The sequence below is a fragment of the Engraulis encrasicolus genome, chromosome 20, assembly GCF_034702125.1.
Source record: "Engraulis encrasicolus isolate BLACKSEA-1 chromosome 20, IST_EnEncr_1.0, whole genome shotgun sequence".
In the NCBI taxonomy this organism is placed as follows: Eukaryota; Metazoa; Chordata; class Actinopteri; order Clupeiformes; family Engraulidae; genus Engraulis; species Engraulis encrasicolus.
The window spans coordinates 22,751,089-22,778,065 of NC_085876.1; the positions used below are offsets into that span (position 1 = coordinate 22,751,089).

Sequence of the window (26,977 nt, forward strand, 5' to 3'; positions counted from 1 at the left end):
GAAGTAGTAGTACTGTACTAGCAGAAGGTAAGGTCCAGCAGAAGACAAAACAGATCCAATCAACTTCCCTCCTCAGCAAGGTAAGCTGTGCATCTCTTGTAATGATGTCTACAGTTTAACTATGACTGACTTTTATTTGATTGAGTACCCATTATACACATTTCCACAACATTGAATTGTGCTGCATTTATTGTATTGTCAGTCTTAACTAAAAAGCACCAACCTGTCAGGCTTCTCTGTGCCATAGGAGTATTAAGTAAAAGTACCGTAGTAGTCTTTTTTTTTAGTTTATCCAGCTCATTTGGTGCAGTGGACTGGTGTAACAGGTATATAAACTATGTAAGATCATGTACTAGTGTTGTAATTACGAATAAGAGTAAGAGTATTTACAAAGCTTTTGTCAGAGGGGAGCACGCTTCAACAAAAGCTTTGTACCATATGCCATCACTGCACTAAACAACATCCCATAGTGACCCCCTGCATCTGACCCTGTGTATATAGTGTCTGTCATTAAGTTGTGTTCTGTGCTGTCTGTAAATGTGTTTGGTGTTTTAGATGCCTGTTATGAATGCCTTATGTACGTATGCCTGCTAGGCTGTGACAAGACAGATAGTGGTGAGAACAAATATCCACTTGGGGACAATAAAAGTCTATCTATCTATCTACTTCTACTTCATACACCTCCAGGAGACAGCAACTAGTGGACCATGTCCTCAATCATATCCAACCCAATCTCCAGATGAGGACATTGTCAATCCACAGACTAATGACGATTTTGTGCCGCTAATATTTTACATTATTATTTTATTTAAGTGTTAACTAACAGGGAACAACCTGCCAGCCTTGTGTGTCCTCATTTGTTTCTTCCAATCTCCAGATGAGGCCGTTGTCAGTCCCTCCGTGTTCGTCCCTGTTGGCCCCTGCTCTGCTCTCTGTGGCCATGCTGGTTCTTCTCAGTCCTCCAAGGAGCGATGCCTTCCCCCAGCCCATCTCCTTGTTGGCCTCTCTCGGAGACCCAGACTGGGAGGCTGCCCTGCGACAGCTGGATGCACCGGCGGCGGTGGGCCTGCCTGCCATGCTCCAGCCCTATGGGCTCACCCGGGACCTGGTGCCTGAGGTGGCGCGACTGAGCCTGGGTGAGGGGGTGGAGAGGAGCTGGGGGGAACAGCCGCAGGTGGTGGGGGTCGCTCAGCGGCGGGACTTGAGAAGCGAGGACTTTGGGAAACGGCTCCCGCTGGGAACGCTTCCGGAGGCTTCCATGAACTTGCTGCACTTCCAGGATGCTGGGGAGGAGGAGGGGGAGAGGAGGAACGAGGCACTGCACTCCATCGCTGGCGGCTTGCAGGCTTTCAACAGGGAAAAGGGAGGCTTTGGCTTTCGTTTTGGCAGAAAGTGACCAAAAGCAGAGAAGAGGTAGAAGAGGTGGTGACACACAGGTCAATGTAGAGGCAGCTTTAAAGGTGGAGTATGTCATTTTTCAGCTGTTTATTTCCGGAATGTATGCTGCCCATTCACAAAATTCTTGACTATTTACAACCACCGTCAAATTCCATATTTTCACTGTAACTAGCAAATTTGCACCCGTGAATAGGGTGATCTTCTCCATGTCTGCCATTCTGGAATTACCAGTTATAGACATTGTCAGCTTACTGTACTTTGGTCAGAAGCTGTAAATATCGGTTAATTTGCATTCATGAAACAATTGCATTTGTGTGAACGGGCAACATACATTTAGAAAATAAATGACTAAAATGATATACCTTTAAAGGTACACTGTGTGAGATTTTTAGTTGTTTATGTTCAGAATTCATGCTACCCATTCACTAATGTTACTTTTTTCATGAATACTTACCAGCACCATCAAATTCTAAGTATTCATTATGACTGGAATAATTGCACTTTTCATACATGAAAAGGGGGATCTTCTCCATGGTCCGCCATTTTGAATTTCCAGAAATAGCCATTTTTAGCTGCAAAATGACTGTACTTGGGCCATACTAGAAAATATTTGTTTATTACTTAGTAAACTTTCATGAAAAGATCAAATTTGGCAATAGGCAGCCCAGTTTCAATGAGCAGCATAGTTGCAGTACCTTTTTTGACAATTTCCTGCACAGTGTACCTTTAATGCAAAACAAGAAACTGAATGAACAAGAGACAGAAGAGCCATGTTGGACGAAAGCCAAAAAAATGTTGTCATCACATCGCTAATGCTCTCTTCTTTTGTCTGTCTTTTCTCTGTCTCCTTTCCCCGTGGGTGTCAAAATAAAGACCTGTGTCTGTGAATGCACAAAAATTTCTGTCAGGGGAAAAGATTTTGTGATGAACATGATGCTGTCAAATTCCTTCCTTACTTAATGTAGGCTGCCATTCAAAAGTACTCTTTCATGGGGCTAGGAATTTGCGGCTATTTCTCTTATTTTTGGTGGATATAACTGTCTTCAGAATTATTAAAGACGTTTTTGGCATCTTTTAAGGCATCCTTGTTGGCATTTTGTCAATAAACAAAATAGATTTGAAGGGTTCAGATGCAAAACCCCCTAAGTGCCTTTTCAGATAATAATCTTAATTCATTTTTATTTAATACAAAGATATCAAAATTGCATATTTTTAAATTGTATTAATGTAATATAACTATTTATATATATTATCGAGTACATGAATGTAAACCAAACCAACAACTGGGTTCTCTAAAAATATAGAAGTGCAGGTCTTCAGAAATGGAGTTAGGGGGTTTTGCATCTGAACTCTTCATTTGTAACAGGGATAGGCTACATGTTTTTCATGTTGTTCTTCATACTGGTAATACGTTGAAGCATGCTCAGGGCCCTTTCCCCCATTTTTTTCAGTACACAGTCGTCAGGGCATTTTTAAACTGGTCAAAACTAAAGGCGAAATTAGCCCAAATGTCTGAAGTAAAACCAGAGAAAATGTTGGGTGCATTGCTGAGGTGTGTGTGTGCTACACAGCAGCTGACAAATAAGCTGTATTTTACACATTTACTGAAGTAAATATCGCAATGTATCACAGTAGTACATGAATCGCAATGCATCGTGATAGAATGGATAGGAATGAAAAAAACACAGGGATCACATTGTTGAGTAAGAAAATACTCTCGTATCTTTGCAGGTGTCCACTGTCAAGAATTCACACAGAAACAGAGTTAGACCAAAGTCTTGGCTACATCAAATAATGATTCTTACATTTCCCATCTCTTTTTGAATTAAAAAGACCAAAAACAAATAGAAATAAAACATTTACACATTCAGCATCACTATCCTACAACAGGTGTCATTTTTTAGTGTGTGTGTGTGTGTGTGTGTGTGTGTGTGTGTGTGTGTGTGTGTGTGTGTGTGTGTGTGTGTGTGTGTGTGTGTGTGTGTGTGAGAGTGTGTGCGTAGGCCTACGTGCGGAGAGAGAGAAAGAGAGAGAGAGAGAGAGATTTCATTTCATTCCAGCATCCATGGCAAATTTCCGGGGCGTTGCAGTCCTTTCAAAAAATGGAATCCTCCTAAAACAAAGAAAAACAGTCTGGATGAAGCATCATGGCATCTCAGATCAGGCATGGGCAACTGGCCCCAGGGGCCACATGCAGCCTGCCTCCTCAGTCAGTGCGGCCCATAGATAAAACAGTAGGCCTAGGTCTACAATCATGAAAAAGTGATGACCATATCCATTTTTTTTAAACGACTAGCCTAATCAATCTGTTGTAATTAGGTCTATTGCTGGACAACACTACTCCAAACAATAGGCCTATTATGGGCAGTCAGTGCCAACTTCACCTCAAATTATGCGAATTGCAGTCAGATCTGTGGTCATCTTGTCCGATGGTGGCGATGGGAAAAAAACCCTCATCATAAAAGTTGCCTATCCCTTTATCAGATGATCTTGACAGCAACAGAGTTTCCCAAAATCTAGGCAGATAAAGAAACAACGACCCGGGCTGCTTACCGCGGAAATAGGCTAATAATAAAAGAAGGCGATAAGAACAAACACAATCAGTGGGAGAGGCCGCTGACGTGTTAAAGCAGTGTTGCCCTCTCCAGGCAGGCATTGTAGCTGAGAAGCGAGCTCAGCTTACCTCGCCCACTGAACTGTCGTCATCGCAGACGCATTCTCCAATGCAAGAAGACACACAGTCCAGAGTTGAAGCCCTGCTGTGCTGTTCAGAGGAGAGACGAGTTGGGGATCCGCCGCTTCCTTTGCCAAATGCCTCTTTATACACGGGGATAAACACACTCTCAGTCTGATCGAGCAGGTAAGATGTAAGATGCAGTTGTTATAATGACAAGATTGTATGTCTGATGAAGATGTTTTTGAAGTGTTGTGACAATGACAACAAGCTAGCCTAGCCTCACCCAGATGTTGATTTATGAAGTATACAACGCGTTAGCATACATATATGAGTGAACAATTTGTTACTACGATGTAGAAATCATCTTATAACAGTGTAATAGAAACGTGTTTTGTTGAAATTGTCTTTGCTCTACGATGTTTTGAATTGCTAACTGGTGGCTAGCTACTTTGCAATTTGCTACGTGTAAACTGGAAATCAAATCACTGGTTGCCAAACACATAGGGCGAAAATTAATTATAGTCATCTATTAATTATCTAGTTATTAGATCTAGGCTACGCGAGAGATAGGCTATCAATGCGATCCGCATTGGTGTTGGCCTATAGTTTGTTTTTATCAGGGTGGTCACCGGTGACAGGAGGCACAAGGCATAAAGGTCGATATTTCGTGTACACAGGTAGTTAGGTTTGTTTTGTTTTGTTTTTCGTATTTGTTCAAATTGGATCCTCGAGCTTTTAACGAATGGTTATTTTTTATGTTTTATTGTCCTACCCAAGAAACCACCACTGCTACAAAACGATAACAATCAAGACCCCCGCCCACATTCCTTTTGGTTGTAGTAGCCTTTCTCTGCCTAGATAGACGGACATGATTCATACGTTGATGCGGTGGGTTGGCGTAGGGGGCTTCGTGATTTCCGGAGACTGAATCAGAATTATGTTTATATGGATGGTTCCCCCCCCCTAGGATGTGACCGATAGTGCCCTCACACACGTGTCACATTCACAAGTGTGCCTGAATGCGCAGTGCTGCCCACAAACAAACTGGTCCTTTCCAATTCCAGTCTCGTGTAGCTCTAATATAAACCAAAAGAGACATGCTGTTGCGCATTATAATTAAATACTTGTCCTATGGAGGAAATACGGATGTGCCTGTATGAGGATGTGTTATTATGTTGAGTTCTTCCTCCTAGAACTTGCCGTTTCAGGAAGAAACCGGGTAATTTCCATGCAGCAACTGGATCCCTAGCACTTTCAGTTGTTAGGTTTCCCCCATAAACAACCGTTTTCGAGTATCATTTCGGCCAGATCCTTATTTATTTCATCATCATCATCATCATCATCATCATCATCATCGTGCTTGTTGTCACTAGCCTACCGCCTCTCTTTGTAGTTATAATTAGTTACAGTAATGACGCAAGCGCGCAGAGGAAACACACGTGTAGGCGACCTCCACAGCCAAACAAACCTGTTTGGCAGAAACGCGCGCAGCTAGTGCAGTAGGCCTACACGGAACAATTGTTTGTATGAACAGTGTTTGTGTTGCAGGTGGTTTTTCCTCTTTTAAAGACATTGATGATAGAAGGCAACGGCAGCAGATACTCCAAGTGCTGTTGAACCAAAGACAGTTACTACCTAAAATGAATTGTGAAATCTAATTGTGGTCACAAGTGTCTTACCTCTGTCTCTGTTTTGGATCCGTCCCTGGGGTGAGTTTCTCAAAAGAGAAGTCGTTAGCCTGTTAGCAACTTCGGTAGTTGCCAATGGGAAAATGCATTGAAAACAACAAAGTAGCTAATGTAGTAACTTAAGCAACTTTTGTTTTGAGAAATTCACCCCAGGGGTGATCTCTCACAGTTATTAGCTGTAGGAACGGTTTCCATGGGATATGCTCTATGCTGTCATGTAAACCGATCAGGAATTTTAATACATAGAACCAAATAAACAACAAATGTTCCGTTCTTTTTTTGCCCCACCTCTCTTTTACACACACGCACCATGACCCCTCATTTTCCTTGTATGCATTTTGTTCCCTCTCTCACTCCCTCTTTGCGATCCTCTCTCATCACTCTGTCCCTCCCACTCAACCTCTCAACTGTTTTTCTCTCTTTCTCTCCAATCCTATCTTCCGGACGGTTCTCCCTCTTTACCTCATGTTTCCCCCACTTTCTTTCTCCTCTCCTCTCCTCTCCTCTCCTCTCCTCTCCTCTCCTCTCCTCTCCTCTCCTCTACTCTCTCCTCTTCTCTCTTCTCCTCGCCTCTCCTCTCTTCTCTTCTCCTCTCCTCGCCTCTCCTCACCTCTCCTCCTCTTTCCTCTCCTCCAGCTGGCCAATGGCTGACCTGACCGTGGCAGTGCCTCCCTCCCAGCTGATGGAGGAGCTAAAGTTCCACCAGCACCAGGCCTGCCTCAGCAACGCCACCTCCTCCTCTCCCTGCACCTCCTCCATCTCCATGTTCTCCTCCTCCTGCCCCTCCTCGCCCTCCACCGCCTCCTGCGTCTCCTCCTCCTCCTCTTCCTCCTGTTCCTCCTCCCCGGGATGCTCCCCTCACCATCACCACCACCACCACCACCACCCGCTGGCCCCCTCCGGCAGCCTCTCCAGCCTGGGCCCAGCGAGCACCGAAAGTGGCTGCAGCTCGTCGGAGGCTCTCTCCCCTGAGTTTGGACCCGTGGTGGCCCTGGAGCCGGCGGATCATCTCATCATTGACCCGACGGTGGCCCAGAGGGCGTGCCAGGAGGTCCTGCAGAAGCTGAAGGGCTTTGGGATGCAGGGACAGGGACAGGGCGACAACAACAGCCATCACACCACCACCATCAACGCCGACGTCACACAAAGCAGCCTGTCTGGCTGCCTGTCGGGCTCGTCTCCCGCACCCCCCACCACCTGCGACGGGTATAATGGATCAACCCAGCCTGAGCCAGAGGTGGAGGTGGAAGAGGTGGACAGTGGAACGACCCAAGAGGAGAAGGAGGCGGGGGGGATAGAAGAGGAGGAGAAAGAGGTGGTGGGAAGGATTGAGGAGGAGGAGGAGGAGGCAGAGCCAGAGGTGGAGGTGGAGGTGGAAGAGGTGGACAGTGGAACGAACCAAGAGGAGAAAGAGGCGGGGGGGATAGAAGAGGAGGAGAAAGAGGCGGTGGGAAGGATTGAGGAGGAGGAGGAGGAGGAGGAGGAGGAGGCGGAGCCAGAGGTGGAGGTGGAAGAGGTGGACAGTGGAACGAACCAAGAGGAGAAAGAGGCTGGGGGGATAGAAGAGGAGGAGAAAGAGGCAGGAGGGAGGATTGAAGAGGAGGAGGAGGAGGAAGAGGAGGCGGAGCAAGTCTATGAGGCAGCTGGCGGTGAATCCTTAGAGTCTCCCCTCTCGGCCTTGAGCGAAAGCGAGAGCGTACCGTCACCTTCATCATCGTCACCATCGCCACCACCACCACCACCATCATCATCACCACCACAGCCAATAGTGTCACCATCACCATTATCACCCCTCCCACCATCGTCATTGTCATCACCACCATCACCATCACCACAGCCACTGGTGTCAACATCACCATTATCACCCTCCTCACCACCATCCTTTTCGACATCATCATCATCATCATCATCTACCTCGTCCTCCTCTTCCTCTTCCTCGGCTGCAGCTACGGCGGCTGCGTCCAAGCAGTCGTGGCTGCTGCGTCTGTTTGAGTCCAAGCTGTTCGACGTGTCCATGGCCATCGCCTACCTGTACAAGTCCAAGGAGCCCGGCGTGCAGGCCTACATCGGCAACCGCCTCTTCAGCTTTCCTGAGCATGAAGTAAGTCATCATAATAATAATACAATTGTTATAATAATTATGATTGTAGTACATTGGCAACCCTCTCTTCAGCTTCCTCTTTGTGTTAAAATTAGGGCTGTAACGATACACTCAACACACGATTCGGTTCGTATCACGATTTTTGTCCTACGGTTCGATACACCCGACAATTTCTAAAATGTGTTTCATTTGAAGCTTGGAAGCACTATCACATCATATTATGTGGTTGTTTTCTGGACTGAAAGATTGCAAAACTTTGAAAGGGCATATCACGATACTGACTCCTTACATCACGATACAGTATCGTGACTCGTGAGTATCGTGATTTCTCGGTTTGATCCAATATCGTTACAACCCTAATGATTATACATCGGCAACCGACTCTTCAGCTTCCTCTTAGTGTTGAAATGCTTTTCTTGTAGACTTTGACCACTAAAACAACACGCTCTGCCTTTTCCATCTTCATCTTCTTTAAACTTATTTCATTTTATCTACATCTACTTATTTACCTAATTTCTCTATTCCGTCTAGTTTCTTCTTTTGTCTTCTTGCTATTCTTTCTTGTTTCTGTCTCTCTTTTCCACTTCACTTTTTAACTCCATCTTTAACATTGATGTTTATCCATTTGTTAAGCACTTTGACCTGCATGCCTTGTATGATATTGTGCTATACAACCACCTCTTCAGCTTCCTCTTTGTGTTGAAATGTTTTTTTCTGGTAGAGACTTTGACCACTAAAACAACACGCTCTGCCTTTTCCATCTTCATCCTAGGTGGACTTCCACCTGCCGCAGCTGCTCAACATGTACGTGAACATGGACGAGGAGCTGGGCGAGGCCATCCGACCGTACGTGCTGCGGCGCTGCAGCCAGAGCGTGGCCTTCTCCCTGCAGTGTGCCTGGCTGCTGGGCGCCTACGCCTCCGACATGCACCTCTCCACGCAGCGGCACTCGCGTGGCGCAAAGCTGCGCAAGCACATCATGTCCCACCTGCAGCAGCCCGGCAGCCCAGCCGCGTCCCTGCCGACCACGCCAACCACGACGATGATGTCCACGCCATCAGCACAAACTGTATCCGCGACAACTGTATCCGCGACAACTGTATCCACGACGACAACGACGGTGGTGTCTGCGGCAGGTGCCGAGGGCCAGGGACAGGGAGAAGGAAGCGTCTCGCCAGCTCCCGGAAGTCCGTCCCACAACAGGTTCCTGTCGCCGGCAAAGGCCCCACGGCACCAGAGGTCCAAGTCAGACGCGGTGGGGGGAGGAGGAGGGGTCATCGCCGGGGGCGTCCGGGGGGGCGGTGGCTTGAAGAGGAGCGGCAGCAACCCCAAAGTGGAGGGCAGCTTTGAGGAGGTGGGTGACTGCCCTGGTTGGTTCATGTTACTTGGTTTATTATTTGACTGTAGAATGTATTTTATTTCAGTTAAACCGCAAAGTGGAGCACAAAGTGGAGGAAGTGGGTTTACCTGATTTGGGTCATTTTTTATTTACTTATATTTCCGTTCAGTTCACCACAGAATACTATTTACTGTATACAGCTTTTTACACGAGTATGTAAACATGTTAAAGTATGGTAGCCGTATGTAATTCTCACGGCTACAGCACACATTCACACTTTGTTATTGTCCTCAGTAAAAGTTTAATCGTTTTAAAAATGACCAAAACTATGGCCAAACTCAGAGTGAGGTACAGTGTTTAGCTGATCTAGTCATCAGACTGGCTCTAGGGATTAATACAGCGGAACTGTTTGCAGGAGCCCTGATTTTAGTCTCTTGCATGTCCGTCTGATAGCCTACTTGTGTGTGTGCATATTTGTGTGCACATGTACCGTGTGTGTGTATTTGTGGCTCCACATATTTCTTGGATGGAGAATATCTGCTGGTCATCTTATGTGAGACTTGTTTGGTGAAATTTCTTTTTTAGTAAAAAAGTAGCACTCTGGTGTAAGTCTTGTTGTTTTAATCTAGTGGGTTAGCATGACAGACAGACGTTTCGATGCTGAAGAAGGCTTAGGCCGAAAGGTCTGTCTGTCATGCTAACCCACTGGATTAAAACCACAAGAATTACACCCGAGAGTGAGCCTTTTTTTTTACTAAACATGAACATTGCTGTTTGCTTGCACCTGAAGACCTTGTAAGAAGCAGTTGGGAGTGGAGCGCACTGTCTAAAAAAAATTGTGAAATTCCTTCACTGCATCTGCTTTTGTATTATTCTCAGCGTTCACCTGAGTGTGTGCGTGCATGCTTGTGTGTGAGTCTGTGTCTGCGTGTGTGTATGTGTATGGGTGTCTGTGTGTGTGCGTGCGTGTGTGTTTGTCATGCTGTCTGCAGTGCTGTCCCACATATCTGGTCCTCTCATTGTATGATGTCAATGCTGGACAATCTCTCTCTCTCTCTCTCTCTCTCTCTCTCTCTCTCTCTCTCTCTCTCTCGCTCTCTCTCTCTCGCTCTCTCTCTCTGTCTTGCTCTCTCTCTCTCTCTCTCTCGCATGCGCCCTCTATCTCAGCTCTCTCTCAGCCACAGATATTAAATTATTTGTTTTTTTCTCCCTTCCCGCCGCCTGGCTGTTGGTCTGCCATCTGCCTCTGTTTTTCTCTCCCATTCCTCTTCCCTCTCTCCTGGAGGACTTTGACTCAGCAAACTAGATCAGTATTTACCGAGTTACTTGCACCTTACTGTATATACAACACTCTTCAACAGTCCAGTCAGTGTACATAGTTGATGTTGACAACATTTTTCAATTTCACGTCACTGGCACAAATGTTCACTTTTTAGTAATATTACATGTTACAGCTCGACCTGTTGTCACCCTACCTGTCTAGTTACTTCTCAAACTACGCGTAGTGCAGTAATGTTACTGAGTCTTGAATTAACAGTGAATTTCTTAGCGTGTTGCTGCTGTACTGTAATAATAATAATGATGATAACTTGGTTTTATATAGCGCCTTTCAAGGAACCCAAGGTCACTTTACATTGTGTGTGTGTGTGTGTGTGGGGGGGGGGGGGGTTGAAGGGGCAGGGGAAGGGACAGTGAGGTAGTGAGGTTAACGTCCATATGCCTCTGTGAATAGATGGGATTTAAGGTGCTTCTTGAACGTAGCCAGTGTTGGGGCCTGGCGTATGTTGGGAGGTAGACTGTTCCAGAGCGTGGGGGCAGCAACACAGAAGGCTCTGTCACAAACAGTACGAAGTCTGGTTTGGGGGATGATAAGATTGTCCTTTTCAGAAGACCGCAGAGACCTGGACTGGGAGTGGGGTTGAAGGAGTTCGGAGAGGTACTGAGGAGCAAGAGAGTAAAGTGATTTGTTTGATTTTGTACTCAATGCTGGACTTAACTGGGAGCCAGTGAAGCTGTCTGAGTGTGGGAGTGATGTGTTGCAACCGCTTTGTGCGAGATATGATTCTGGCTGCTGATTTCTGAACATACTGTAGTCGGTCCAAGACTTTGTTGGGTAGGCCATGCAGTACCCCATTGCAGTAGTCCAGGCGGGAAGTGATGAATGCATGGATAAGTGTTTCAGTCACAGAGTCGGAGAGTGAGGGTCGGAGTCTGGAGATATTCTTGAGATGGCAAAAGGCAGATTTGGTGATGTTTTTGATGTGAGACTGGGATGAGAGGGAAGGGTCAAGGATGACACCTAGGTTTCGCACCTCTGAGGATGGCCTGATGGTATAGTCAGAGATTCTTTAAGTATAGCGATATGCCAATGTAATAGGTTGCTATGGGCACCTAACATGACCAGGTTCCGGTCTGCCTAAACGGCCGTGTCATAATAATCCTAGCATTGAATAGAATAGTCCTTAGGTCTGCCTAGGTCTGCCTAAAGGGGGATCCCCCCCCTCCCCCTTGCAATGGAACCTCTCTCTCTCTACTCTCTCTGGTATTTGTTATGTGCTGCCAGTGCCCCACTGCCCGCTGGGGGCCTCTCTCTCAACCACCCCCCCCCCCCCCCCCTTCCCCCCCCCCCCAGATGCCTTTGGCAGGCCTGCCAGCCTTAAACATAGGCTATACAGTATGTTCTCTTGGGCGCAGCACGCTAAGCCCCCCACATTTGGGCTTACAGCCTTACAAGGCTCCCAGAGGACACAGCGAAACTAACACAGAGCTAAGAGGCACACACAGCACAGCCTGGCGCCGCCAACATGGCACTCCCGTTGGTAACTTCATCAGCTAGGCTTTCGCTTCCTCTTTTGTTCACGTTCTTCCCCGTTGTGGTGAGGATCACCTGCTGGTCACACAAAAGCAAAAGTACTCCGCGTTGAAAGGTCAGCCATGAAGTTCTAAGGCAATATGACACTGTCATTCGGACATGCGTTTGTGCGTGTTTACTGTATATGTGTGGGTATGTCTGTGTGAATGTGAGTGTTTTTGGAACAAATTGAGGTTCTCTGTGAAATATCAGAGAACAGAGATTTTTGCAGCAGACGTTTCATTTTATAACAGACATGTGGGGTTCTGTCCAGCTGCTGCATACCGTGCCGCATACCGCCGTTTATGCCTCTGCCTCCACCATCCCCTTTAACCCATTGATGCCTGATGTTGCGATGCGCAACATTGGCCCTGGAGCTGCATTACGCAACATTCAGGCTCATGAGATTTGAGACAACTTTATTAAAAATCTCTGTTTGTTTGAGATGAATGAACACATTCTAATGAAAGATGAGGGTCTTAGCGTTTAAATGCAACTTACTGCATATTTTTATGTGCTTCAGAAGCTGAGATATTTCGTTTTTTTTAGGGCAGCTTTTCTTAAAAGGGGCTCAGACATTCAGCACCCTTTTTTGCAGGTGCCTTAGGCATCAATGGGTTAAAGGAGAGAAAAGTTGTCTTGACATTGGCCCTTTGACTTCGCATTGTAACATCATGTTCTACTCACCCATGTTAGTTGTGTGTCATTTGGAGCCCTGCCAAAGATATTCGGTTTGGTCATGCCATGAAACGACTTCCTATAGGCCATTGTTTTGCAGGCACAACATACGTGTACTGTATGCTGTTTTTATTTTAATGTATCGATTACGGTACGCTACCACTCATAACGCATAGGTGGATTGCTTGTTTTTGTAAGTCGTCCGGTAAAGGCGGATGTGACATCGTGTCACGAACTTTCGCCCTCACCAGACTTTGCCCATAATACTTCTGCACTGTTTGCGACTTTGCCCATAATACTTCTGCACTGTTTGTGACTTTGCCCATAATACTTCTGCACTGTTTGTGACTTTGCCTATAATACTTCTGCACTGTTTGTGACTTTGCCTATAATACTTCTGCACTGTTTGTGACTTTGCCTATAATTCTTCTGTACTGTTTGTGTGTGTGTGTGTGTGTGTGTGTGTGTGTGTGTGCGTGGCTCCCTCTCGCTGCAGCCGGTGCGCCTGACGCCCCAGCGTGAGTTCATCAAGTCGCTGATGGTGATCGGCAAGCGTCTGGCCACGCTGCCCACCAAGGAGCAGAAGACCCAGCGGCTCATCTCCGAGCTCTCGCTGCTCAACCACAAGCTGCCCGCCCGCACCTGGCTGCCCACCGCCGCCTTCCACCACCACGTGGTGCGCATACCGCACACGCAGGCCGTGGTGCTCAACTCCAAAGACAAGGTATGGATGCACTGCACACACGCACGCACGCACACACACGTGCACGCACACACACACACACACATACACACACACACACGCAGGCCGTGGTGCTCAACTCCAAAGACATTTTTTCAGAACTATTCGAGTACCACAGATAGATGCCCCGTGGGCCACAAAAGGCCCGCGGGCCGCTAGCTGAGTATGGGGGGAATAGCTGGTGCACACACACACACACACACACACACACACACACACACACACACACACACACACACACACACACACACACACACACACACACACACACACACACACACAAGCCATGGTGCTTAACTCCAAAGCCAAGGATGCTTTAAGCACATGTCCACACATGTACGTACACAATGTATACACTGGTGTGGACAAGCATGATGTGCATTGAGGCCGACTAAACCCCTATTGAAGTAGTTCAAAAGTCCACTGCTTCATTGTTCAGCTGAGATTGCCAAGCCCATTATACGGTAAAGCCGGGCCGGCTATCTTTTCCGAATATTTGTCCCAACCTGGCCATGCACTCACACACACACACACACACACACACACACACAAACACACACACACACACACACACACACACACACACACACACACACACACGCGCAGGACATTGGAATGGGGAAAATGAATGTGGTTTCCGCTCAAGGACAGCTCAGAGATTTGCCTTCCGCTGTTTGTTTGCATTTATCAGGACAAAGAGTTTCTTTCAAACACTATCTTTTACTCCTCTATCTCTCTCACTCTCTCTCTCTCTCTCTCTCTCTCTCTCTCTCTCTCTCTCTCTCCTCAGTCACCTGAGCACACAAAATCATTTTTCACAGCAGCGGCCTTGTTAGTGTGTTCATAAGATGGCTGTGCTCTCTCTCTCTCTCTCTCTCTCTCGTTCTCTCTCTCTCTCTCTCTCGTTCTCTCTCTCTCGTTCTCTCTCTCTCTCTCTCTCTCTCTCTCTCTCTCTCTCTCTCTCTCTCTCTCTCCTCAGTCACCTGACCACACAAAATCATTTTTCTCAGCAGTGGCCTTGTCTGTGTGTTCATAAGCCGGCTGTGCTCTGGTGGATTGTATGGGGGAGATAAAACCTTCCCTTGCACGTGCAGTCAGACACACACAACCCCAGTTTATCAGTTCATCAGTGTTATGCCTGTTGCCTGTGTGTATCTGCATGCGTATCTGCGTGTGTGTGTGCGTGTGTGCATGCGTGAATGTGCTTGTCATTGTTTCTGTTATGGTTATGTGTCTGTTGTGTGTGCCCTCCTGTGTGTGCAATGTGCATGTATTTGTGTATGTTTTTTTATTCATGGATGTGTGTACTTGTGTCGTCGCTTATTTGCTGTTGTACTGTGTGTGTGTGTGTGTGTGTGTGTGTGTGTGTGTGTGTGTGTGTGTGTGTGTGTGTGTGTGTGTGTGTGTGTCTAGGCGCCGTACCTCATAAACGTGGAGGTGCTGGAATGCGAGAGCTTCGAGACGTCGCCGGTTCCCGTCCGTATCCCGGAGACCAGGATCCGCACCACGTGCTCGTCAGAGAACCTCCCCGACTGCGGAGTGGCGGCCGAGGGGCGACCCGGGGGAGGGGTCGTCTCCACGGTACCCAACTATGACAACGACGACGAGGCCTGGGCCGTGGACGACATTGGGCAGCTACAAGTGGAGGTATGGTGCTGGACTGTTTTTTTGGGGGCTTTTATTGCCTTTTATTGAAACGTAAACAATGACTTTTACTATAGCTTTATTAATAAGGACTTACTTTATAACTATTAAAGTTCAACATTTTAAGTAAACTGTATAAATAAAAGAATACAGATGGCCCGACCATACAGTCTGTGACGAATAGAGTAGAATTTTTGCGTTGAAAAGAAAAAAATAACCCCCGTCTGGGGGATGTCTTTGCCAGACCAAGTTGAAGCTCTGATCTTATTGATTGGGGAAGCTAGACTTTAGAATAAATACTCTGAAATTGAGTTAAGTAATTCACTTTGAACCTAAATGAAAGCATGTAACTAAGTATAGTGGAGAACACAGTAGCATGCAAGAAAAAAACATAGAAACACAGAAATAACAGAGGAAAATCTAGTACAAAATACTTTACCGATAAATGCAGAAAATGGTACATAGGAACTAGTGACACTTATATTTCCTCTTTCCTCTTTCAACACTGTTCTCAAGGCTGTCATTTGTACAAACATATGTATATGATGACGTCAATGTACATCAAGCAAGCTGTTCCGAAGGGTTAAAAATAAGTTCCAATGAGTCAGACCTATCTCTCACTTAATGCTGCTCCCTTGTGGCGTAGAGCCCAGAGGTCCAATTAGTGTTGTGTGCATATGGTGGTGGAGACATTAATTTCCTTTGGGATCAATATCAATATCTTTTGAAAGTCGCTTTGGTTATAAAGCGTCTGCCAAATGCAATATAATGTAATCAATATCTCGACTCTACTGTACTCTACTCTACGTTACTTTACCACTCTGTCTTGTGGAACTGTATCTGCCACACAGAGGGCCACACCAGCAATACTGACTGTGTCATGTTACAGTAATCAGGTTTGTCCACTTGAAAAAGACTAGGTCAGAGATGACAGGAACACTCAAATACTTATTTTGTTTTTTGTTTTTTGTGGGGCAAGCATAATGACTAACATTTCAATGCTGTGCACCTTCTTCGGTCATCTCTGGCGTGGTCTTTTTGAAATGGAATAACCTGATTACATGAGTCTAGTCCTGTAATGTAAGCACCAAAAAAGCTTTGAGCTTAAAGGATTTATCCGGAGTTGGAACAAGTTTGCCTGATTTTTGCATGTTTGGGATGAAATACAGTCACTCTAGAGCAAAATCAAGGCAAAAGGATGCGTTTTGAGAAAGTTTGATAATATCACGTTAGCCTCGTTAGCCATATCAGCTATGCAATATGAAAGATGCGGGCATCGTTTTTCGGCGGTTACACACATTTCAAAAACACAACATTTTAAAGTCTTGCACAGCTCAAAACAACGTCACACTTACCTCGTAATATGTTGAGGGTATCCACACATAAACCAAAGTGTCCAAAGTCCTTCATGTATTCTTGAAAGGTCTGCAGAATGTGTTTTGTGAACCTACTACCTTGAGAATATCTAAATTACGGTCAAGACAACTATTTGACACTAAAGCCCACCAAGTAGATTGCCGAGTGCGTCGCACCATCAGCTATGATTATTTCCATAGCGAGTAACCACAGCTGATGGTGCGACGCACTCGGCAATCTACTTGGTGGACTTTAGTGTCAAATAGTTGTCTTGAGACTTTAAAATGCAAGACTTTAAAATGTTGTGTTTTTGAAATGTGTGTAACCGCCGAAAAACGATGCCCGCATCTTTCATATTGCATAGCTGATATGGCTAACGAGGCTAACGTGATATTATCAAACTTTCTCAAAACGCATCCTTTTGCCTTGATTTTGCTCTAGAGTGACTGTATTTCATCCCAAACATGCAAAAATCAGGCAAACTTGTTCCAACTCCGGATAAATCCTTTAAGTGTCATACCTTTCTTTTCCTTGTGTTATGTGTAAATTAATGCGGCTGGACACCTTAAAGTTTCTTGTGGAACTATAAATTATCTGTACTGCACTACTTGTCTGTACTCCACTGCTGTCCTCAACTACTTTTCTCCACTTTACTGTTCTGCTCTACGTACTGTATTTACACTGCTGTATGCTACTCTATTACTCTACTCCACTGTACTACTGACCTTTGGAACAGTAACATCCACATGTCCACACAAAATGTCTCTTCTGTAGAGACGATAAGGGCTAATTTAATCTAATCTACAGTGGAGTAGAAGACTAGAGTAGAGTAAAGTGCTCCTCCCTACTCTACCATACTCTACTCTTTCCTACTCTACTCACCTTTAGTACTCCAGTCCATTCTACTCTACTCTACTCAACTATACTCTCCTATGCTCAACTAAATCTACTCTCCTATTCAAAAGTGAAAGCCCATTGGGAAACTCCAACTCCCATTGTCATTGTGACACAGCACGCCACAGCACACAAGTGAACACTGCACACAACGAAATTGCATTTATGCCTCACCCGTGCAAGGGGCCAGCCCTCAGTGGCGCCCCATGGGGAGCAGTGCGGTGGGACGGTACCATGCTCAGGGTACCTCAGTCATGGAGGAGGATGGGGGAGAGCACTGGTTGATTACTCCCCCCACCAACCTGGCGGGTCGGGAGTCGAACCGGCAACCGCTGGGATGCAAGTCTGACGCCCTAACCGCTCACCCATGACTGATATTCTCAACTCTACTCTACTCTGCTCCAGTCCATTCTACTGTACTCCACTCTTCTCTACACTACTTTACTCTACTCCACTTAACTCTACTCTACCCCTCTCTTGTGGTAATGGCAGCTCCCCGAGGGCCACACCAGCAGCTGTGACAACATCTCCCAGTTCTCAGTGGACAGCATCACCAGCCAGGAGAGCAGGGACGCCGTCTTTATCGGCGCCGGGGACATTCGGTACGCTCACGCTGCTCCACCATTGCTTAACGCCAGGGTAGGGTGGCCAGACGTCCGTCTTTAGGACGGACCGTCCGTCTTTTCAGTGCCCTGTCCGGCGTCAGGCACAGCATTAAGCCGGATGAAAATGCATTAAAATGCATGAAATTGCATCTAAGAAACGCACATTTTCTTGGGTTAGTACCCCCAAACCCGCCGTCCCAAAATATGTCCTCCTTTTTCCTGTCACGGAGATGGTCACCCTACGCCAGGGACACATGGAGTCAAAATGTGTGTGAACTTAGTGAGGCAAAATTTACTGACAAGCAGAAGAATGGTTAACAGATCGTATCAGCGAAACAATTATTGAAACAATTAATTTGTTGATATGATTAGCCACCCCAATATTTTCGCTGTTTCGCTGTTCGCTTGCCTTCGCCCCAGTTTGCTTGCCTCATAGGAATGCATGGAGAATATCGGATTACTTTGCTCAATGTGTTCCTAGCTTAAAGCTTGTTTGAAGCCACTGGCTGGAAAAAGAAAAAATATATTGCATAGTATGGTAGTTAGTATAGATTCGACCTATTTTTTACAATGTATTTTCAATGTTTTCTTAGGCGACGTCTGTCTGAGAACCTGGCTCACACCCCCACGACATTCCGGAGGGATCCAGAGGACCCCTCTGCTGTGGCCCTGAAGGAACCCTGGGAGGAGAAAGTGAGGTAAGTTATGACATCGAAACTTTTTTTTTTTTTTGAGGCAGGGGGGTGGCTCATGCCTTTAATTTGATAGTGACAATGAAGAGACAACAGGAAGTGCTTAGGAGAGAGAGATTCAGGAAATTACCTCAGGCCGCCGTAACTAAACCCTAAACCCTCCTGCAGTACTCTTTATTTCCCAACACATTGTATGTTGTTGTCCATGTACTCTTCTACAAATTACAGTATAAAGCAATAACGTGGTTGGATGTACTGTACCTGCTTTTTCAAATGGTTATCACACGTCTCGCCTTAGCCATCTGTCACAGTCACTAGTAAAACTTTTCAGGGGTGCATTTCTCGAAAGTGTAGTTTCTAACTTCATTAGCTACTTTGTTTGTTGCAATGCAGTTTCCCATTGGTAACTACCCAAGTTGTTAACTGCTAACAACTAAGCTTTTGAGAAATGCACCCCAGATTGGATGCTGACACTTTATTGCGACCAGCCACAAGTCGGTGTGGGTATTAGTGGTAATACAAGTGGCCTGCTTTATCAGGTGCTGTGTTTTATTACGTTTTTGTGAAGGAAATGAAACGTATGTTGATGGGGAATTATTAACTAGATGTGATTGTTTTATTAATGCCACGTGCATAAACACATCGTCATATTATCTTATATTTTCTGTCAACATGACATCTTTGTTAGATTATAAGATAGCAGCTGTTATCTTAAGATGTGAAACGTGCATAGCTCTGGTTAATAATCTATACACTGCTGTGGGTTGTTTGTTAGGTGTTCGGCAAAGCTCTGTGATTTTTTTTTTTAAATGTCAGTCTTTCAGCAAGTGAGAGAGCTAAATCATCACCTTCTACCTGTGTATTGTACAGGCATGTATTTCTCAAAACCATAGTTGCTAACTCCGTTAGCTACTTTGTTGTTTGCAATGCAATTATTTCTCATTGACAACCTCCCAAGTTGCTAACTGGCTAACAACTACGCTTTTGAGAAACATACCCCAGGTCTGAATAAGTTGAAGCTGGAAAAGTCACAAGCAGTACACACAATTGCAACAGTAGTAAGCCCACATTAATGTGCAAACTGTTCCTCCCACTCTTGAGTTCACATTATCATTAATACAATAGCAGTAAATGTAATTTGTGGTGCAGGTATGAGGGGCCCCGGCCCAAAAAAGTTTCTCACAGTGATGCTCACAGTCAAGGACAGCAGAATCCACAGACTGGGCTACTTCTCAGCAACTACACCCAAGGATGACTGGAGAACACAGTATACTTAGAGTTTAAAAAAATATATATTTTGGTGGACAGTAACTGACGTTTCAGCGTACCTGCATCTTCCTCAGAGTCCTCTGATAAACAGTTGTGTCTTAAGAAGTGAAATCCACAGGTGAGGCATAAATGCAATTTTGTTGTGTGCAGTGTTCACTTGTGTGCTGTAGAGTGCTGTGTCGCAATTATAATGGGAGTTGGAGTTTCCCAATGGGCTTTCACTTTCACTCAATCCTCTTCCCACTGTGCCCTCTGTCCTTTCTTGCCAGGCGGATCAGGGAGTGTTCCCCGTATGGGGGTCTGCCCAACTGGAGACTGCTCTCCGTCATCGTGAAGTGTGGAGATGACCTCAGGCAGGAGCTGTTGGCCTACCAAGTGCTCAGCCAACTACAGGTAGCCTACACCTCCACAAACTATTCTGCTCTACAAAGGCAAAGCACAGTAACTCTATATTTTTTGTCAAAATTGAGTTCAGACTAAAAATGGTCTTCACTTCTTCTTTTTCTTGTGACAAAGCATTATGGTCCAAATGTGGTCCAGCACCTGTACTACTACTAATGGGCACACAGTCTCTGTCTTTAGTGTAATTTAATTTAATGTTTATTTGACAGGGACAGCTCACAAGGGCAGTCGTGGGTAAGCGGTTAGGGCGTCAGACTTGTAGCCCAAAGGTTGCCTGTTCGACTCCTGGCCCGCCAGGTTGGTGAGGTTGAGTAATTAACCAGTGCTCTCCCTCATCCTCCTCCATGACTGAGGTACCCTGAGCTCCCTAGGGGCACCATTGAGGGCTGCCCCCTTGCACGGGTGAGGCATAAATGCAATTTCGTTCTGTGCAGTGTTCACTTGTGTGCTGTGGAGTGCTGTGTCACAATGAGAATGGGAGTTGGAAGTTCCCAATGGGCTTTCACAACATAAAGTTCAGCCAGATTATAGCCACTAGGCTTATTTTCATCTGTAGTCCCTGGACAGGAAAAGATGATTAAAATTAATAATTCATCTCAACTTCTTCATCATGTACTGTAAATGAAACATAAAGACGTGGAATCAAATACTGTTTTCCGTAGACTATATTACCATTACATTAAGTTTAAAAAGGAAAAGCAAATAATGTCTATTATTGAAGTCTCTGGTTGGTGTGTCCTTCAGAGTATCTGGGAGCAGGAGCGGGTGCCGCTGTGGATAAAGCCCTACAAGATCCTGGTGGTGTCGTGTGACAGCGGCATGATCGAACCGGTGCTGAACGCAGTCTCACTGCACCAGGTAAGCAACACCCTCACTGTATTTCTACTGCATGAATGTGACAGATCCCTATCCATTACACTAGCTACCAAAATGTGCAATTTAAATGAAAACATGCACACACACACACACACACACACACACACACACACACACACACACACACACACACACACACACACACACACACACACACACACACAGTACTCATTAGCAGCAAAAAACATCCTTCTTGTTGTTGCCATGTGTCCATGTAAATGCATCAGTAATGTTACCATTCTTGGATCCATGTGCCTTGGTAGCATCCTTGGGCCCTTGTGTCCATGTGCCCTTCTGCCCAACAAAGGCAAAGGGCAGTACCGTCCCGCCGCACTGCTCCCTTGGGGTGCCGTTGGGGGCTGCCCCCTTGCACGGATGAGGCATAAATGCAATGTCGTTGTGTGCAGTGTGTAGCGAACACTTGTGTGCTGTGGAGTGCTGTGTCACAATGACAATGTTTCCCAGTTTGGCTTTCACCTCACTTTCACATCCTTGTGTCCATGTAGGTGCGTAAGCAGAGCCAGCTCTCCCTGCTGGACTACTTCCAACAGGAGCACGGAGGGCCGGCCAGCGAGGGCTTCCTCACCGCGCAGAGGAACTTTGTACGCAGCTGCGCCGGGTACAGTCTCATATGCTACCTGCTGCAGGTCAAAGACAGGTGAGTGTTTTCTCAGAAAGTGCGCTCCAAACTGTGCCTTACATCAGGGGTTCCCAAACTTAACCATGCCAAGGTACATCGGTAGATTCCACCCAAGGCCCCTTTTACATGAGTGGTGCCGCACTACTTTTCCTGCGCAACCCCTTTCACAACCATAGTCTAGGTCTGTGAGTCGGTGCCACACGAGGATATGTAAAATTAACTAATGGGAATATTGTTTAGCTTAATTTTGGTTGATTTTGGTGTACATTAGTTATTCATTTTCTTCAACAAATAATTGTATTATTCCCTACCAACTTTCCGCGGCCCCCCTAGCACCCTGTCACGGTCCCCCAGGGGTCCCCGGCCCCCACTTTGAAAACCACTGCCTTACATGGTCTTCAAGCATGAAGGAACTTTTTTTTTTTTTCGAAATCCGCACTCTCCAGTGAGGTTCTTAACAGGTTCTTAGCATAACAGGCAGACGTTTCGGTCCAAGCCTTCTTCAGATGCTGTCATGCTATCCCACTAAAATCAAATACGAGAGTCCTATGGGAGATCAGGGGATTCAAAAAGGGGTGGGGGTAAAGTAAAACAAATCTTTCTCTTTCATAAAGACAAGCACACACATACACATACACACACACACACACGCTTCAGTTCACCTATCAATTTTCAAGCTCAAACGAAAAGACCAAGTACTGTATGCTTTGTCATCTATCTGCCGTGAGCCGTTTCGGGTGATCATAGATCTAATGTGTGTCTCCTGTCCTGTCCTACCGCTGTGTAATACTATGCTGCAGCTGGTGGCTGTGAGAGAGGGATGTGGCCAGTGTGGGATACCCGATTATGCCACCATGGCAGATAGGAAAATGAGGTCATGCAAATAACACCCCCCCCCCCCCTGCTGTTGTTTATTCTACAGTACACCACTGCTCTCCACATGTCTGTGCTTCTTATTTTCTTCCTCCAGCCTCCATCCTTTTCATTCCTCCATCTCTCTGTTTGTCTATCTTCTTCTCACTTCAGCTCCCCCTCTGTCTCTGTCTCTGTCTCTCTCTCTCTCTCTCTCTCTCTCTCTCCCCTGTAGACATGAAAAAGTGTTCCTCGCTTCATATGCTGACTTCTCACTTGCCCAGATGGATGCAGCTTGCTATGATAAGAAAATGTTAAAATAAATGAGTCTCTCTCTTTCTCTCTCTCTCTCTCTCTCTCTCTCTCTCTCTCTCTTTCTCTCTCTCTCTCTCTCTCTCTCTCTCTCTCCGTAGACATAATGGGAATATTCTGCTGGATTCAGAGGGCCACATCATCCACATTGACTTTGGCTTCATCCTCTCCAGTTCTCCACGTAACCTGGGCTTCGAGACATCGGCATTCAAACTCACCAGCGAGTTTGTGGATGTACGTACAAGAATTAAGCCACTCAACAGGGAAAAAAACTTGGTTATGCGTATAATGCATCCATCCACACCACTTGACTTCTGAATGTACTTGTGTCAATGTAATGTACTTGTGTCAGCCTTGCTACTGGTTCCTATCCTACATAGTAAGTTAAATGTATGTGGTGAACTGCTCAGTATCCTGCTACAGTGTATGAATGTGCTGTGCTAGCTAGATGGGAATATGTTGAATTACTACAAAATGTTAAATCATTAATTCAATACGATAATGGCATCATGTAAGCAATTGCTCAGTAGCCTGCTATATGAATGGGTGTCTTGGTGTGCTAGATGGGACTATGTTCAACTACTACAAGACGTTACATAATTTACTCCATACAATAGTGGCATTATGTAATCCACTGCTCAGTAGCCTGCTACATGAATGGGTGTCTTTGCATCTGCACTTGTTCTGTATATTTCCTGTGCACTTTGTATTTGCTAGTGATGTTGGCTATGATTATGTCCTCTTTTGAGAGTCGCTTTGGTTATAAAGCGTCTGTGAAATGCAATGTAATGTAATGTAATATAATGTAATGTAATGTTTCTTGGTGTGCAGGTGATGGGTGGTCTGGATGGGGACATGTTTAACTACTACAAGATGCTGATGCTGCAAGGGCTGATCGCCGCTCGCAAACACATGGAGAAGGTGGTGCAGATTGTGGAGATCATGCAGCAAGGTACGGTCATCGCTCCATATGATCTCTTCATTTTAAGATATTTTTGATGTCTTCATTTAGACAGGATAGTGAGAAAGTGTGACAGGAAATAGTATATATAATGTATATAGTATATATAATGGTATAGCCAGCTTAGCCACTTGATTTTATTTATTTATTTTGTGTGTGTGTGTGTGTGTGTGTGTGTGTGTGTGTGTGTGTGTGTGTGTGTGTGTGTGTGTGTGTGTGTGTGTGTGTGTGTGTGTGTGTGTGTGTGTGTGTGTGTGTGTGTGTGTGTGTGTGTGTGTGTGTGTGTGTGTGTGTGTGTACTATACACCGTAAAAACATTATTTAAATATTTTATTAGTTTGCTTTTCCTTGAATGGGAACAAAGGGGCACACATTAGGAGCGCAGGTAGACACAAACACACACACACACACACACACACACACACACACACACACACACACACACACACACACACACACACACACACACACACACACACACACAGATGTAAATGGACCTTCCGTGCACTTCCCTGCTCACATTTTTTCTTCTTCTGAAGTATGTTTTGGTTTCCTGTAATATCCTCTTTTATCCAGATGCTTTACTTAAAGGTTCCTGGTTTTTTTTTTCTAACCGGTAGCTCTTTGTTGTTTATGTGGCCTTTGTACACTGTAACTATTCCGTGGTTGAATATGTATGAGGAATATACATACGTAGGTGCTGGACCAGTTTCCCTAGGTTGAGAATGGGCCAGGAACTGGTCTTACCTGCTCTGTCATAAAGGAAGCCTGTGTAACATACTGTACGTACATGCAGTGTAAACCTTATCTTAAATACACAGAAAGCCAGAGCAGAAATGTACTTGTCAATGTAAAATATCTGAAAAACATGGCTAGGTAAACACTTAGCAGATACACGTACTTGTAGCAGGAAAACATAGATAAGACATTCATCTAATATATATATACGGTATACATATATGGATATCAACAATGTCACTACGCAAATAACACCCCCCCCCCCCCCCCCCCCCCCCCCCCCCCCCCGGCTGCTATTTATTCTACAGTACACCACTGCTCTCCACATGTCTGCCTCCATCCTTTTCATTCCTCCATCTGTGCATCTCTCTGTCTGTCTATCTTCTTCTCACTTCAACTCCCTCTCTGTCTGTCTCTGTCTGTCTCTGTCTCTCTGTCTCTGTCTCTGTCTCTCTGTCTCTGTCTCTGTCTCTCTCTCTCTCTCTCTCTCTCTCTCTCTCCCCCCTGTAGACATGAAAAAGTGTTCCTCTCTTCATATGCTGACTTCTCACTTGCCCAGATGGATGCAGCTTACTATTATGTGAACCGGTGAAAATGTAAAATCAACCTATTGCACAGAATATTTACATCCATGGTGAAAGACATGGACCCACACACCTAAACATTAATTTTAAAATCATTATATCATTGTTGATATTGTTGACAAAGGGGTAAGGGGGACAAAAAACACTGGTGCACACCACTCTGTCTTGTTCTTGACCGAAACTGATTCATCAGCAGGATGACTTGACAAGACCAGACGAGAAACACTAGCATTACAGTAATGTTGCATGCCAGTCACAATGTGTAAAAATAACTAGATAACTAGATAAGATAAATTTGTTAAACTCACGAAGCTACGTCATATCTGGTTCAACCAGTCGTACTATTTGTACTACAGCCTAATTGTGGTTTCATTGACAAGAATAGCATAGTTGTGCACCAATGCCTGATGTTGCTGTTACTGTGTATTTGCAGCGTCATACTACTGAAAATAGCTCTGTAACCTGTCAATGCAGACGGGCCTGTCCACTGACCTGTTCCCTATTTGCTGAAAACTCTGTGCCATTCAAACATTCAATCTTCAGCTGAGCTTTTGTTGTTCCAGTGATTGTGGTCAGTTTCGTCAAGGGAAGGACTTCAGATCTTCTGACAGCTTCTTCCTGTAAAACCTGCAATGTTAGGAGAATCTGAATAGATATAATAGCTACTTGCTACACAAATATATAATAATAAAAATTGTGAAACACCCCCACCCTCTCCATCCTTCTCCCCATTTCCAGGTTCCCACCTGCCGTGAGTCCACGGTGCGTCAGCTGAAGGAGCGTTTCCACATGAGCTTGACAGAGGAACAGCAGTAGAAATGATCTAATAAACGAGTATTATTCAGTATATTATCGAGTAAACGAGTATATCCCCCTCTCTCCCTCTTGCTCTCTCTCTCTCCAGGTTCCCACCTGCAGTGAGTCCACGGTTCGAGCACGGTGCGTCAGCTGAAGGAGCGTTTCCCCATGAGCTTGACAGAGGAACAACAGTAGAAATTATATAATAAACAAGTATTAATATCTCTCCCTCTCCCTCTCTCTCTCTCTCTCTCCAGGTTCCCACCTGCAGTGCTTCCACGGCTCGAGCACGGTGCGTCAGCTGAAGGAGCGTTTCCACATGAGCCTGACGGAGGAGCAGCTTCAGGTGCTGGTGGAGCAGATGGTGGACGCCTCCATGCGCTCCATCACCACCAAGCTCTACGACGGCTTCCAGTACTTCACCAATGGCATCATGTGATAGGGGAGCGCACAAACACACACGGGCACACACACACACACACACACACAGACACACAAAGACAGATGTGCATACATACACACACACACACATGCACAAACACACAGACACACACACACCTTTTAGTGCCTAAAGAGCCGTGGTGGTGTTGAGCAGCATGTTGTAGACCTTGATGTGCAGTGCAGTACTTTACATGGATGCCATCAGATTGGCAAGTCAAAGGAAAGCTGCATCCAACACACACACACACACACACACACACACACACACACACACACACACACACACACACACACACACACACACACACACACACACACACACACACACACACACACACACACACACACACACACACACACAGATCCTGTCCCGTACATTTACGTACGTACATGAGTGCTGGATGCATACGTATATTCACCATCATCCAAACAGCCATCA

The 26,977-nt window shown here is 45.5% G+C and overlaps 2 protein-coding genes across 3 annotated transcripts; both read left to right on the forward strand.

The window, feature by feature from the left end:
* Positions 1–877: 877 nt before the first annotated feature.
* On the forward strand, positions 878–1,396 carry qrfp (pyroglutamylated RFamide peptide). Its single transcript, XM_063185015.1, has one exon. The coding sequence runs from the start codon at positions 878–880 to the stop codon at positions 1,394–1,396; it is 519 nt and encodes a 172-aa protein (XP_063041085.1).
* Positions 1,397–4,083: 2,687 nt separating this feature from the next.
* Positions 4,084–26,813, forward strand: LOC134436398 (phosphatidylinositol 4-kinase beta-like). 2 transcript variants are annotated; one of them, XM_063185592.1, is made up of 13 exons: positions 4,084–4,258; positions 6,400–7,864; positions 8,637–9,218; positions 13,229–13,456; positions 14,888–15,121; positions 17,861–17,970; positions 18,567–18,671; positions 20,204–20,327; positions 21,081–21,194; positions 21,719–21,870; positions 23,118–23,250; positions 23,848–23,968; positions 26,355–26,813. In XM_063185592.1, the coding sequence occupies exons 2-13, from the start codon at positions 6,407–6,409 to the stop codon at positions 26,534–26,536; spliced, it is 3,543 nt and encodes a 1,180-aa protein (XP_063041662.1). In that variant the 5' UTR covers positions 4,084–4,258; positions 6,400–6,406; the 3' UTR covers positions 26,537–26,813. The 2 variants fall into 2 exon arrangements, with proteins under 2 accessions (XP_063041662.1, XP_063041664.1); XM_063185594.1 differs by lacking the exon at positions 26,355–26,813 and adding an exon at positions 26,204–26,347.
* The last annotated feature ends 164 nt before the right edge of the window (positions 26,814–26,977 follow it).

What these genes read in the sequence shown, in the direction of transcription:
- LOC134436398 (XM_063185592.1), top strand. Translation starts at nt 6,407, where the DNA reads ATGGCTGACCTGACCGTGGCAGTGCCTCCCTCCCAGCTGATGGAGGAG. An exon ending in TTGGGCAGCTACAAGTGGAG is followed by an intron (nt 15,122 to 17,860) that starts GTATGGTGCTGG and finishes TGGTAATGGCAG; the next exon opens with CTCCCCGAGGGCCACACCAG. An exon ending in TCACCAGCGAGTTTGTGGAT is followed by an intron (nt 23,251 to 23,847) that starts GTACGTACAAGA and finishes CTTGGTGTGCAG; the next exon opens with GTGATGGGTGGTCTGGATGG.
- qrfp (XM_063185015.1), top strand. Translation starts at nt 878, where the DNA reads ATGAGGCCGTTGTCAGTCCCTCCGTGTTCGTCCCTGTTGGCCCCTGCT.